Source organism: Heptranchias perlo, chromosome 36 (assembly GCF_035084215.1).
Source record: "Heptranchias perlo isolate sHepPer1 chromosome 36, sHepPer1.hap1, whole genome shotgun sequence".
In the NCBI taxonomy this organism is placed as follows: domain Eukaryota; kingdom Metazoa; phylum Chordata; class Chondrichthyes; order Hexanchiformes; family Hexanchidae; genus Heptranchias; species Heptranchias perlo.
The window spans coordinates 19,531,183-19,546,293 of NC_090360.1; the positions used below are offsets into that span (position 1 = coordinate 19,531,183).

Consider the following 15,111-nt stretch of genomic DNA (forward strand, 5'->3'; position numbering starts at 1 on the left):
CACTAAAGAAAGAACTTGCATTTCTACAGCGCCTTTCACAACCTCAGGACGAGCCAAAGTGCTTTACAGCCAATTAAGTACTTTTGAAGTGTAGTCACTGTTGTAATGTAGGAAATGTAAATTGCACACAGCAAGATCCCACAATCAGCAATGGTTTAATGACCAGACAATCTGTTTTTAGGTGTTGGTCAAGGGATAAATACTGGTCAGGACACCTTCCCCACTCTTCTTCAAAATAATGCCATGGGATCTTTTACGTCCACCCGAGATGGCAGACTGGCCCTCAGTATAACGTCTCATCTGAAAGACAGCACCTCCGACAGTACTCCCTCAGTTCTGTACTGCACTGTCAGCCTGCTCAAGTCTCCAGAGTGGGACTTGAACCCACAACCTTCTAACTAAGAGGCAAGAGTGCTACCAACTGAGCCACAGTTGACACTGACTGTGGGATGGCAGCAGAAGACGTTCAATTGGGGAATGGTGCCTGGTGCAGGGAGAGAGGTCTAATACAGGGGAGGAAGAGCAACACAAACATTGGGCAGCCACCCTACTCCACTTTCCAAAGGAGGATGTTGAAAACTTAGTCACTGGACAATATCTTCCTGCCAAATGTCAAATATATCTGCAACACATCAATTAATATGTTAGCATACAAAGATGTTGATTATATTATATTTGTATATTCATTATAGATACAATTCATAATGAATTCTTCAACTATTTACAGATTTATTTCTAGGGCTTGTTATACGTTTAAAAATCCATCTTTATCCGTATGTGCTCTGTACATGTGGTCCTTTATAGGATTAGTTTCCACGGATTTGTGGTACCTCAGCTTTGCTTTTCCCAGAGGAATAGAACTAGGCTTGGTTCGTTTGGGTAAGGAAGGCGCGTTGATGAGTGGAGATATACGAATCGCCTCCAAGGCAGTCCTTGGTTTGACACCGAATCTACCCCACAAAGAATTAAAAGAAAACACACACGTATTATGAAGATGATAAAATTCATTTCACCAGTTTGGTTCGTTCCTTTCCTGACTTTTGCTGGCACAGACTACCCTCCAGTACTCAGCTTAAGTATCCATTCTTTATCTGTGACTCCAGGCTATTTGACCATCGTGGGCATCACAGCTGAGCCCAATCCAGCCCTCCGCCTAACATGCACACAAACGTACTGTCTAGCAGGGGTCACCAGACAACGATTGGGAGCAGGGATCCTGGCTGATTTTTCTCCTTCCTAGTCCAGGGGCACAGAGACCAGCTGAGATCAGATCACTCAGCAAAGACCAGGAATTCAACATGGGAAAATCCTGGTCATATGGTACAGTATCACAACAAGCTTTGCACTCTCTTACTCAACCATCAGGGTTGCTGATTTAACAGTTCACAACCAACCATTAGGTATGTCTCCTTCGATTCAGTGTGCCCTTTACATCTCTTTGCACCCAATTCAAGAACACCATTCATAGTGGGATGCAAGCAAGACGCTTGCTTGATTTAGAAATGGCGGAAGGGGTAAGAAGAGGCCTAATATGCAGCAACTAACCATGATCTTTCAGGAATAAAGCAAGTTTAACCCCTTAAAATAAAACATTCATGCTCAGGCTGCAACAGTTACCATAATTGTCAGACAATGCACACACAGCACTGAACTTCCCATAAAATCTCAACTTTCTTTTTAGTGACCATCTGACTTAAAAAGAACTTCCTGACCACGCTGACCTATCGATGGGAAGTCTGATCACACGCAGGTACAACTCCAGTAAAACTCTAAAATGGAAACCTTTTTAAATTTTTTACCAACTTCATCATTTGTTCCCTAAATTTTGAAGAAAATAAAAAACACTTTTTAAGCCTGCAATGAAATTAAGAGAAACAGTTGTTTCCCTAAGGAGGGTTACATTTAAAGGACACTGTCCCCACGGAGTGCAGTTATATGCTTCATATTTTAGAAAATGCTGAGTTTTTCTCTCCCAAAATGCTGACAATCCCCTGTAGTCTGCTTCCCTTATATTAGCTCCCTTTGGAATTTTTAGGAAGGCATGGATAAGGAGGACTGATGTTCACTCCAGTCTGACGACTGTCCTCTGCTTGTGCTGTGGTGGCCATCGGACTAGCCGGTGAAGACAGAGTGATGACATTAAAAAATACATCCAGACCATGGAGTGAGGTTGACAATAGAAGTGGGGTGAAGTGATTGTGGCTGCCCATTTCTGCCAGGTTACTGTGGCAGAGACATTAACAAGAGTCAGAGTGAAGTGATGTGAAAGCATTTTCACATTACCAGGGTGCCAGTTACATTGCCCATATGCCACTGACAATCAGTGTGTGGCACACTTCCATTGTCGATGAAAAGAAGGCAAACTCCATGCCTTCGACACAGCCAAATAACTGGTTTCTCACCCTCAAGTCAGAGAGGCAGCAAATGCAGCTTTCATTTTATTGGCCCTCAGCAGAGACAGGGGCACACATGCTCTGTTAAACAGGGAGAGTGGTGCTCGGAGGCGGCAGGCTTCCTCTTTCTCAGAGCTCAGGCACCAATATAAAAAGAGCCTACAGTTGGGAATTTTTTTTTCTAAACAGCTTAAAGCTTTCAGGAAGGCAACAAATAACTCATCAGTAAAACCTTTGCTACTGTGTCATCATGGATCATGACAACTTCACTTCAAAAGTCATCAGTTTTAAGATCCTTGGGATAATACTGCTCCGTAAATCTTTGGTGGTAGCAAGGGTGGGCAATTGGAACTACTGACCTGCACTTGCATCTGACGAGACTCCCTGTCGGCAGTAGTCTCCCAGAATTAGCCCTTTTGTATTGGGCTTAAGTAAATGCACTATGCTGCAGTACTTTGCTTCTCCCACTGGATGTCACCAGCACCCCGTGCCAGCAACATTGACACAAACTGGGCGTTGCACACAGCTTGTGAAGTTGTGGGACTGAACTTTCTCAGCCGGAGCACAGTTGAGAATGAGAATTCACTGTGGGAACAAACGTGCAAACCTATTGCTTCATGCCCCACACTGAGGAAAATAACGAGTCGAAGAACCTCCAGGAATACGTGCAACCAGAGTTGGCAACCCTCTATGTAGCCCTAGGGACCCAGATTAGGTACCTTTGTCTAGCCTTTTGTTTCCCCAGACCTCAACCTGGGAACTCTTTAACTTTCCTCAGTTTTCACTTCCTTTTACAATCTCCAGGTTGTAAGACCCATTCTGATGTCACCTAATGACTATTTCTTATTTTACCTCATTTGTTCTACTGTTTTCAACCCCGGTGGTATCTTGATTCTCAATTAAAACATTTTGATGTATGTCTTTAATTCTCATTGTGATGATTAAAAAAAAATCCAAGGATTTGGAAAATTTTTGAACACAGGCTCCTCTTACTGTAGCCCTGTTGTTCAAAGGTGATCAGGAAATTATTTAGATCTGAATTTGTCAGAATTTACTAGGAAAATTAATGTCTGATTTTGATCAAACAAGGTTTGCGCTCTGCCACATTGAGGTCCCATCCTGGAACTCCCCACATCTTCCTTCCACAACATGACCCAAGATTTGTGCTGATTTGTTTAAGACTACTATTCCCCCTGATTCAGAGAGTCACAAAAATCTCAAGAGTAGGCTGTAATCTGGGTTCTGATTCCGAACCAACCTAAATTTGTGGCCAGTTTCAACAAGTCTAGTTCAACCCAAATCCACTTAGATTTGGGCAGTCGCTTTCGACAAAGTTGTTTTTATAGTTTTTTGTGATTGTTGTGGCCTTTTAATCCATCAGGCACTCTCAGATCAGGTAGACTGAGGAATACTTCCCTCAACAATCACCCTCACATTGGAAGAACAGTATGACCGCCTTTGTACTATTCTCCCCTTCTCTGTGAGAATGACCACTGCTCTATAGTGTAGAAGTTTGGGCAGTGGAGATTAACATATGAGGTTGCCATTCGGCCCATTGTGTCAATGCTGGCTGTTTGCTAGAGCAATCCAAAACTAAACTACCTGGCAACAAAGGAAGATGGTTGTGGTTGGTGGAAGCCAATTATCTTGACGTCACTGCAGGAGTTCCTCAGGGCAGTGTCCTAGGCCCAACTATTTTCAGCTGCTTCATCAATGACCTTCCCTCCATCATAAGGTCAGAAGTGGGGCTGCTCGCTGATGATTGCACAGTGTTCAGCTCCATTCACAGTTCCTCAGGTAATGAAGCAGTCCAGCAAGATCTGGACAACATCCAGGCTTGGGCTGATAAATGGCAAGTAACATTCACGCCAGACAAGTGCCAGGCAATGACCAACTACAAAAAGAGAGCGCCTAACCATCTCCCTTGACATTCAATGGCATTACCATCGCCTAGTGTGAATTATTCCACTTCCCACAGCAGTTATCTTGAATGATTAACACCCACATTAACTAGCGAACAGAAGAACCTCAGCCAAATGTGTCAAGTGTTTGTTAAAATCAGAATTGGTCATTTCCAGCCTATAATCTGGAGCATTCTGTTGTGTGTGTGTTAATCCAGTTTCCTGTACTGCTGAGCTCAGTCCCACTGCAGCCCACTGAAGTCATAACATTTAAAGTAAAAGGTACAAATCAAAATTACTACCACCTCCCCGCCACTGAACCAGCATCCCTTCACCACGGAGTCCACACACCCCTGCATCAAGACAGCTCACCTCCCCAATCAGCCAAAGCGCCCACCACCAAAACCAGCAATAAACATAGGAGCTTCAGTGAGTACTCGGCAAAAACTAACAGTCGCTGCAGGCAAGGATTCTCCCTGTAGCTCAGAGCCCACGTTTTCAGATAAGTTTCTTACAATCAACTGCAGGGGAGCTCGTTTGTTCAATACTCCAGGAGATTTTAGGGGCTTTTCACATTTTGGGATAGTCAAGCAAGAGATTCATGCATCAACTCAGAGTCCGGGGCTGGGGGTGTGAGCGGTGAACCAGTATGGTCCACAGTGTGCTAGAGTCATTTGTTGCCAGGTACACTCTGGGCCTCCAGTGTTTATTGTTAGTGACATCCTTTTTGTAGCTTTGCATAAGGTCAACATGGACAGATGGAAAGAATGAAGGGAGATGGATGTACCTAGTCTGCGCAGAGATAGCGGCAGCTACAGTGGCAGCAGCCAGGGATGTGGTCCTGGACCCAGCAAGCATGGGTGAAGCAATGGAAGGTGCAGCCACTCTGAAGAGGACACAGTGCAGAAAGAGAGAGAAAGGCATCAACACTACAATGACATACGTAGCTCAACACAGCAGCTAGCATCAGCAGACACCAATTAGACCAGAGCATTACTGAAAAACACCAGTAGATTATGGGCAGGAACTAGAGTGCTCTGATTGGCTGAATCATATTGTAAAATCCATAACAAATCAGATGGTTTTTAAGATCCAATGAGCCTTTTAATCTGTCGAGTGATTTGTTTTTGATCAATTGAGAATGATGTCTGCAGATGTTGGAATTGCGCAGTCAGCACATCCTGGAGTGTACAGCGGTGCATAAAATGCATCCCGTTTCCAAGGCAACTGTCCCCCATGAACAGCCCAATCGGATAGTTTCAATTTTTACTTCCTGGTTCTTAATCCTTTTTTCAAAAAATAATTCCAGCTTCTCTGTGTTTTTGAAAATTATATAATTAAATGAAAGATAATTTATGATATCACCTCCACTGACATAGAACAAAGATATTATGGAGGAGGAATTCTGTGAAGGACAGGTCCTTTGCACCTATAACTTAATGACAATAAATCAAAAGGCATGCTTTATATGGAACAGTAGGCCTGCTGCTATGCCAAAACCCATCATTAATGCCCACCTTTTTATTCATTCTTGCCTCAGCAACACAGGAAAGTGATGGAGGATATCACTACTGAGCCCCTGTGATTCATGCAGTAGTTTCACAGGGCAATCTGGATGAGGAGCCTTAAGTGCGGATTGTAAAATGTGTAATCAGTCAAGGGTTTACACAAACACCGCAAAGGCTGGTGGAATATTTCTTACCCGCAATGAAGCTTTTGGGTGTCACTGTGTCACAGCTACTCCATGAGTCTCCTGTAGTGCAGTGTTGGCTCACATGCACCTCCATGTAGCTGCCAAAGAATGCCAATACCTGCCTAAAAAGCACTCTCAATTGCATTGTTTTTTTCTTTCTCTATTCTTCCCTCCCCTCTCCTAAAGGCGCTGACACAGCAATTAGACATCAGTTCTCCGACACTTCACCCAAGTGGCAATCTTCCATGCGCCAGTCTGGACAGTGAATGTTGGCAGCCAAGCTGGATACTGTCACACCTCTACACTTCCAGCAGGATAATGGTCAGCAGCAGGAATCCTGGCTGGCTATTTACCTCCCCCAGCCTAGGGATACTGACCCAGCAGTTCTCCCTGTTGAGATCAGCTAACTCATTGATGAGTCATTGAACCCGGGACCTTCTATTCTATATGGTTCAGTACCACTAACCATTGGAACAGCTAATTTTACCAGTGTGAAAATGACAGACTCCACCAACCCTGTATGCATGAATACACTAACAGGACTCTAGTTATGTACTGGCATCTGTTACTTATCCTCTGGCTGGTGACAAAAATGGTCACATAAACTCTCTTAAGCAATGGCGACATTTCCCCCACTTGAGTCATTTTTTTGTGTCGGTGGCAACACCATGGGCACAAAGCTCATAAATAATTAGAAATTATCATTGGTACTGTGAAATCTGTCAGCTGGGGCACCATGATGGAAATGAATCTGCCCCAAATAAGGAACCTGCTAAGCAGCACTTTGGGAACATCTGTGGCACTAGTCCAGATAGCCTCTGCCTTCAGTAACTGTACAAACATAAATTGGAAAGCTTGTGATTGCCCAAATCGGACCCGAAGTAAACCACTTCACTTGAAAAATCTGCTATAAGGAAGATTAAGTGTGAGGTGATACATTTTGGTAAAAAAAACAGCAGTAATTATAGTCTGAATAGAAGCAGGCTCGGTGCTGGGGAAAAGCAGAGGGATTTGGGTTACAGGTTCAAAGGACATTAACGGCAGCACCGCAGGTTGATAAGGCTATAAAAAAAAGCTAATGGTATTCTAGTTTTATCACGAGATATAGAATATAAAAGTCAAGAGGTAACGATGAGCCTATAATGAGACCTCAGTTACAGTACTGTGTGCAGTATTGAGCTCTATACTATAAGGATATTAAGGCTTCAGAGATAGTGTAATGAGATTCACTAGGATGCTGCTTGGTATAAGGAAATACAAATATGAAGAAATACTTGCAAACTTGGTGCTTTTCTCATAGTAGGAGGAGGTCATTCAGCCCATCGTGCCTATGCCGGCTCTTTGAAAGAGCTATCCAATTAGTCCCATTCCCCTGCTCTTTCCCCATAGCCCTGTAAATTTTTTCCCTTCAAGTATTTATTCAATTCCCTTTTGCAAGTTACTATTGAATCTGCTTCCATCACCCTTTCAGGCAGTGCATTCCAGATCATTACAACTCGCTCTTTTGCCGATCGCCTTAAATCTGTGTCCTCTGGTTACTGACCCTTCTGCCACTGGAAACAGTTTCTCCTTATTTACTCTATCAAAACTGTTCATGATTTTGAACACCTCTATCAAATCTCCTCTTAGCCTTCTGTGTTCTAAGGAGAACAATCCCAGGTTCTCCAGTCTCTCCACATAACTGAAGTCCCTCATCCTGATTCCATTCTAGTAAATCTCTTCTGCAGCCTCTTTAAGGCCTTGACATCCTTCCTAAATTGTGGTGCCCAGAATTGATCACAATACTCCAGCTGCGGCCAAACCAGTGTTTTATAAAGGTTTAGCATAACTTCCTTGCTTTTGTACTCTGTGCCTCTATTAATAAAGCCCAAAAATATGTTTTTTTAACAGCCTTCTCAACTTGTCCTGCCACCAAAGATTTGTGCACACACATCCCTAGGTCTCTCTATTCCTGCACTCCCTTTAAAATTGTACCATTTAGTTTATATTGCCTCTCCTCATTTTTCCTACCAAAATGTATCACTTCATACTTCTCTGTGTTAAATTTAATCTGCCATGTGTCTGTCCGTTCCATCATAAGAACATAAGATTAGGAGCCTGCCCTGCCATTCAATAAGATCATGGATGATTTTCTACCTCAACTCCACTTTCCCGCCCTTTCTCCATATCCCTTGATTCCCTTAGTGTCCAAATATCCATCGATCTCCATCTTGAATATACTCAACAACTGAGCATCCACAGCCCTCTGGGGTAGACAATTCCAAAGATTTACAACCCTCCGAGTAAAGACATTTTTCTCAATCCTAATTTCTCAGTCCTAAATAGCCAACCTCTCATCTTGGGACTATGACCCCTGGTCCTGGACTCTCCAGCCAGGGGAAACAACCTCTCAGCATCTACCCTGTCAAGACCTCTAAGAATTTTATACCTTTCAATGAGATCACCTCTCATTCTTCTAAACTCCAGAGAATATTGGCCCATTCTACTCAATCTCTGCTCATAGGACAACCATCTCACCCCAGTCTGTTTATGTCCTCCTGAAGTCTATTACTATCCTCCTAATTTTTTACTACATTTCCGAATTTCATGTCATCTGCAAACTTTGAAATCATGCCCTCTATACCCAAGTCCAGGTCATTAATTTATATCAAAATGAGCAGTGGTCCTAATACTGACCCCTGGGGAACACCACTGTATACTTCCCTCCAGTCTGACAAACTACCCTCCTCTGCTTTCTGTCCCCTAGCCAATTTTGTATCCACGCTGCCACTGTCCCTTTAATCGCATAGGCTTTAATTTTGCTAACAAGTCTATTATGTGGTACTTTATCAAATGCCTTTTGAAAGTCCAATACACAACATCAACTGCACTACCCTCATCAACCCTCTCCGTTACTTCATCAAAGAACTCAATCAAGTTAGTCAACATTCATTATAAAAATGCAGATTACGGGGCAATATGATTAAAGTGTTTAAAATTGTGAAAGGATGGGACAGGGTAGATAGAAGCAGACTGTGTCCAGTAGTTGAGGGTCTAGAACAAGGGGTCATAGATACAAGATTAAATGTAAGAGGGCAGGAGAAACTTCTTCACACAGAGAGTTGTGAGGCTGTGGAATTCACTTATGGGGTTAGGGATTGAGGTAGAAACTATGTCAACATTCATGATTAGATTAGATAAGCGGATGAAAGAAAATGGGATAAAGGGATAGAGCAACAGGGTGGGTAAATGTGATTAGAACTACTTGCTCATTTGGAGGGTAAACGCTGACACTGACTGGTTGGGCCGAATGGTCTGTATCATTGTTGCAACTTTTATGTATGTATTTCTATAACATGCTGCCAAGTCAACCTGACAGTACAATCAGAGGCGGTGATACCCTGGTCAATCGGCCAGGGAACAAACCTCCGACCATTTGGTCTGATTATAATTCTGGGGAGGGGGGAGAACACACTGACCAACTGGCTTGACTATAATGAACAACATCTTGTGCTCATATAGTGTCTTCTAGAACTGGTGTGGGTTATAAACACCGGCATAGACCAGTTGGGTCGAATGGTCTGTTTCTGTGCAGTAAATTCTATGAAATCACTGATACCAGAAGCCAGAAAAGCAGCAGAAAGTCTGTGAGGGGGAAATGCCCTCTGCACTGTGGGCAGGACAGATAGCAGAGCAAATCGATCTTTCTTTGTTAAGTAAGAATCCCTCCAAATGGGCTAGTGTGCGCATGCTCTTTATTTTTGTAAGGTATTTAAACAGAAGTTGAACTGATTGTACCAAGCGACTTGCATTGTGTTTTATCCCATGTTTTATATGTTTTGCCTATTATGGGGTAAAGCAGCTTACAAACCAAACCAAACCAAACGATGCCCAGCCAGGTGTAACTCGGACTACCTTCGGATGATCAAAGGGATACACATGCTTAAGTCACGAAGATCACAAGGCCGTTTCATTGTTGTACTCCTGGGTCCTGCTACTGTGCTCATAAATATAAGGCAGTGGGAGTCAATTTCCATTAAAAAGCAGGAACCAAACTACTTAAGGGAGCGACCGAAAACGCTGAACCCGAGCAGATAGCAACAGCAGAGCCATAATCATAACAAGCAGGATAAACTCATGGGAAAGGTGCTGAAGGGTGTGGTGAATGAGAGCTGGGGCTAGAAATGCAAGTGCGTTGGCGATAAAGCCATGAAAAGGTTAATAGCATTTTGGGTATTATAAATAGGGGCTTAGAGTTTAAGAGCAAGGAGGCAATTGAAAATTTGTACAAGGCAGTTTTGGGCATCGCATTATTGAATGGACATTAAAACCATAGAGCACTAGAATCATTCGGCCCATTTTGTCCATGCTGGTCGAAAAAGAGCTATCCAGCTTAATCCCATTTTCCAGCACTTGGTCCGTAGCCCTGTAGGTTACAGCACTTCAAGTGGACATCCAGTTACTTTTTAAATGAGTTGAGGGTTTCTGCCTCTACCACCCTTTCAGGCAGTGAGTTTCAGACCCCCACCACCCTCTGGATGAAAAAAATTCTCCTCAGCTCCCCTCTAATCCTTCTACCAATCCTTCTGCTATGGGTAATAGGTTCTCTCTATCCACTCTATCGAGTCCCGTCATAATTTTATATACCTCAATTAAATTTCCCCTCAGCCTCCTTTGTTCCAAAGAAAACAATCCCAGCCTATCCAATCTTTTCTGATAGCTTAAATTCTCCAGCCCTGGCAACATCCTCATAAATCTCCTCTGTACCCTCTCCAGTGCTTTCACATCTTTCCTGAAATGTGGTGACCAGAACTGTGCGCCGTACTCAAGCTGTGGCCTAACCAATGTTTTATACAATTGTAGCATAACCTCCCTGCTCTTATATTCTATGCCTCGGCTAATAAAGGAAAGTATCCTGTATGCCTTTTTAACCATTTTATCTGCCTGTCCTGCTACCTTCAGAGATCTGTGGACATGGACTCCAAGGTCCTTTTGTTCCTCTACACCTCTCAGTATCCTCCCATTTATTGTGTACTCCCTTGCCTTGTTTGCCCTCCCCAAATGCATTACCTCACACTTCTCTGGATTGAATTCCATTTACCACTTTTCTGCCCACCTGACCAGTCCATTGATATCTTTCTGCCGTCTACAGCTTTCCTCCTCACTATCAACCACACGGCCAATTTTTGTATCATCTGCAAACTTCTTGATCTAGCCCCCCACAGTCAAGTCCAAATCATTAATATATACCACAAAAAACAAGGGACCTAATACTGAGCCTTGCGGGACCCCACTGGAAACAGTCTTCCAGTGGCAAAAACACCTGTCAACCATTACCCTTTGCTTCCTGCCACTGAGCCAATTCTGGATCCCATGGGTTTTTACTTTTTTGACCAATCTGCGATGTGGGACCTTGTCAAAAGCCTTGCTAAAATCCATGTACACCACATCAAACGCGTTACCCTCATCGATCCTCCTTGTTGCCTGCTCAAAAAATTCAATCAAGTTAGTCAGACACGACCTTCCCTTAACAAATCCATGCTGACTGTCCTTGATTAACCTGTGCCTTTCTAAATGATGATTTATTCTGTCCCTCAGAATTGATTCCAATAGTTTGCCCACCACCGAGGTTAGACTGACTGGCCTACAATTACTTGGTCTATCTCTTTCTCCCTTTTTAAACAACGGTACAAGGTTAGCAGTCCTCCAATCCTTCGGCACCACGCCTGCAGACAGGGAGGATTGGAAAATGATGGTCAGAGCCTCCACTATTTCCTTCCTTGCTTCTCTTAGCAGCCTGGGATACATTTCATCCGGGCCTGACGATTTATCTACCGTCAAAGATGCTAAACCCCTTAATACTTCCTCTCTCACTATGTTTATCCCATCCAATATTTCACACACCTCCTCCTCAACTACAATCTCTGCATCGTCCCCCTCTTTTGTGAAGACAAATGCAAAGTATTCATTAAGAACCATACCTACATCTTCCACCTCCACACATAGATTACCTTTTTGGTCTCTAATTGTTCCTACTCTTTCCTTAGTTATCCTCTTGCTCTTTATGTATTTATAAAACATTTTTTGGTTTTCGTTAATTTTACTTGCCAGTATTTTTTCATGCCCTCTCTTTGTTTTCCTAATTTTCTTTTTAATTTCACCCCTGCATTTTCTATACTCCTCTAAGCATTATTGAGCTCTTGGTGTCTGACATAAGCTTTCCTTTTTTGCCTTATCTTACCCTGTATGCTCCTTGTCATCCAGGGGGCTCTAGATTTGGCAGTCCCACCCTTTTTCTTTGTGGGAACATGTTTACTCTGAACTAATAATATAGATTGAACAAGATGGTTCCAGGATGAGTAACTATAGTTATGAGGAGAGATGAGATACTGATTCTATTCCCAATGGATCTGAGAAGGCTAAGGAGATTTAACAGAGGTTTTTAAATTATGAAGGGTTTTGATAGGGTGAAATAGGAGAGACTATTTCCTCTGGTTACGGAGTCATCCACGGGCAGTCATCAATTTAAAATGGTTGTTGAAAGAATGAGGTGTCAGGAGAAACTTATTTACACAGTAAGCTATTAGAGCGTGGAATGCTTTGCTACAGGGAATAGTTGAGAAAGAGAAGGGATGATCAGATAAGCAGATGAAGATACAGGACAAAGGAGAGAAAGCAGGGCAGGGGATTTTAGTTTTGGATGCTCTAGCAAAGAGCTGGCACAGACACGATGGGCCAAGTGCTGTAAACTTCTATGGTTTTATTATAGAATACCGTGCCCTGTCTGTAGATAGTGAATACACACAACGAGCCCCTTGGGGAAAGAAAATTATCAGTACAAAATTTATTCATGACAATAAGTAACAATTGTTTTTGTCAGCTGGGATAAGTTCAACAAGTGCTGAAACCCATCACTGTTTAAAAGTCTCCAAATCAAACTGAGAAATCCTCAAAGATACTTTCTGTTTGCCTCATATAGAGAGTGCACACTCTCCCCCAGCAGGGACACACCCCACTTAATCCCAGACAATTTAGGCACAGGAAGGAAAGAGCCAAGACTGAGAGACTCCCACCTGTGAATCGGGGCACCTTATCAGCATAGAGCACCGATAAACTTCCCACTGCTTATCCGGCTACAAGCAACCTACCCGTTAGGCCATCTGCTTGTAGGGTTAATGGGAGTGGAAGAGTCTCAGTGTCCAGTGACAGATCTACTTTTCCAGATCCCACCAATCATCAACCTCGCCCGATTACAGCAATCTGCCTGGCTAAGCTTTGAGGTCAGGGAGTTTTCCCCAAAGGATTTCAGTTTTAATATCCTATTTTCAGAGCTATCATTGAGAGGGCAACTCAACCCCAAACCCGGCTTTCCTACTTCCCAAGGAGGATAGTCATTAGTTGATCATTTGAAAACTGGCAAAGATGGGCAGCACTCCCCTGGAATCCCCCAAAAGTGGCATGGGGAGCAGTATAACCCACCATGACATTTGGGGATGCATTGCCACCATCTCCTGACCGCATACCCCATCAAATGGTGGTTCTACCAGTTGCAAGACAGCATGTCAGCTGCGAATGCTTGTTGGAGTTTAACCCAAAGAAAGGGACAGAACAGTAACGGCCTCTTAAAACTTGCCTGCTGAGACTGCCCTGAATGCTCAGTGGGTATATGCACTGCATTGTGCGATGCTGAGCCATGCAAACCAGGATCCCAGGTTTCATTCCCAATCAATGCTGACTTAGCTGAACTTAGTCTGGCCTGGATTTTCCCACCCCACATCAGGCGGGATATAGTAAAAAGAAACAGCAGGAAAAGGGGATGGTGAGGCCGAATGTCATCGCTCCACCACACCTGCATTCTCCTTCCCCTGCTCTTGCTGGGTTGACAGTCAGCTGCTCCAACCCGACCCACCGCATGCAAATTGCAGTGTGAGGGGGGAGACAGCAAGCCACCCTATTTGCCTTCCTTCCACTGCTGTTTCCACTGCCCCAGGGATCGCTAGAAGAGGAGGTTAGTAATCCCTGAGGTAGTGGTGGAAGGCCCCCGATGCACGTTTTGGCAAAGAGGGGGGGGGAAGAGAAGGTACCCCATAGTGGGCACATCTCCCTCCCATGAGGGAACATTCCCTTACCTTTAGGCCTTGGCCCGCAGTGAGGCACAAAAGCTCCCTTTCCCTCACAAAAGCTCCTTCATCTTCGGGGCTACTCTACCCCTTTAAATTATCCCACCTCTTTGGGGGCTGCAATGGCAGTTCCACTCTAGGACTGCCAGTATTTTCCACTGGACCACTGGCAGGCTCTCGCTTGCTGGTAGGGACCCCGCCCAGGGAGTCTGCCATGCATATCTAAAGTCCAAGACTGTATTTTACCACATCAGTACAGATATTATGTCAATCAATGTCTGTTAGAAACACAGTTATACCTAAGCACACATGCAGCTAAACAGACACGGACATGGTAGCAGTTCAGTCCTTTCAGGCTTTGCTCAGAGGGGCAAAGTGAGTCCTGTCTAACCAGGATATTACCAAATGTAAATCAGCAATCTTTCCTGCAGAAAATCTAATACCTTTGCAGAGCAGGAGAGGCCGGCGCAGCAGGACCGTCTTGATTGGCAGCAGCAGGTGGCAATTGCGTTGTCATCAGGTTAGCGACAGCAGGCTGATTGGCTGAAGCAGTAGGCATAGCAGCATAGGCAGGGCTGGCTGTTGACGAAGCTGGCTGAGCATGCTCAATAGGCGTACTAATCCAAATTACAGAAGGAAAAACAAAATCATTAAAACAAAACAGTCTCACTGTCGAACAGGCCTCAAAGTCGAGCCACCAGCTGAATTCTGCACAGCCAACATCTTGGGAATCACAGCAACATCACAGGGGGCTGGGGAATTAAACAACCACTGGTTCCTGTGCCCGAGGGAGAGGCACTTTTACAAGTACGATTAGAGCAGAATAATTGCTAAGCTAAGCTGTGATTTTGGAAATGAAAACAACACAAATATCAGAATGGATATCCCATCCCCAATGAAAACAGTCCATAAAGCCACTTGGCATTTTAATGTTTGTGAGGAGGATTGTTTCAATTATGTAAAAATACTGGAGGAGATACTGAGTGCAGCGCTATTTCAGGCAGCCGTTCCTTCCTCCCATTAAT

At 43.8% G+C, this 15,111-nt stretch overlaps 1 protein-coding gene across 1 annotated transcript in view; it reads right to left on the reverse strand.

Annotated features, from left to right (window-relative positions):
* Positions 1–15,111, reverse strand: part of ldb3a (LIM domain binding 3a) — a 256,055-nt gene that overhangs the window by 40,830 nt on the left and 200,114 nt on the right. The window contains exon 14 of the mRNA XM_067972340.1: positions 14,530–14,703. Coding sequence (XP_067828441.1) covers positions 14,530–14,703 — 174 coding nt within the window. The remainder of the gene's footprint in view (positions 1–14,529; positions 14,704–15,111) is intronic.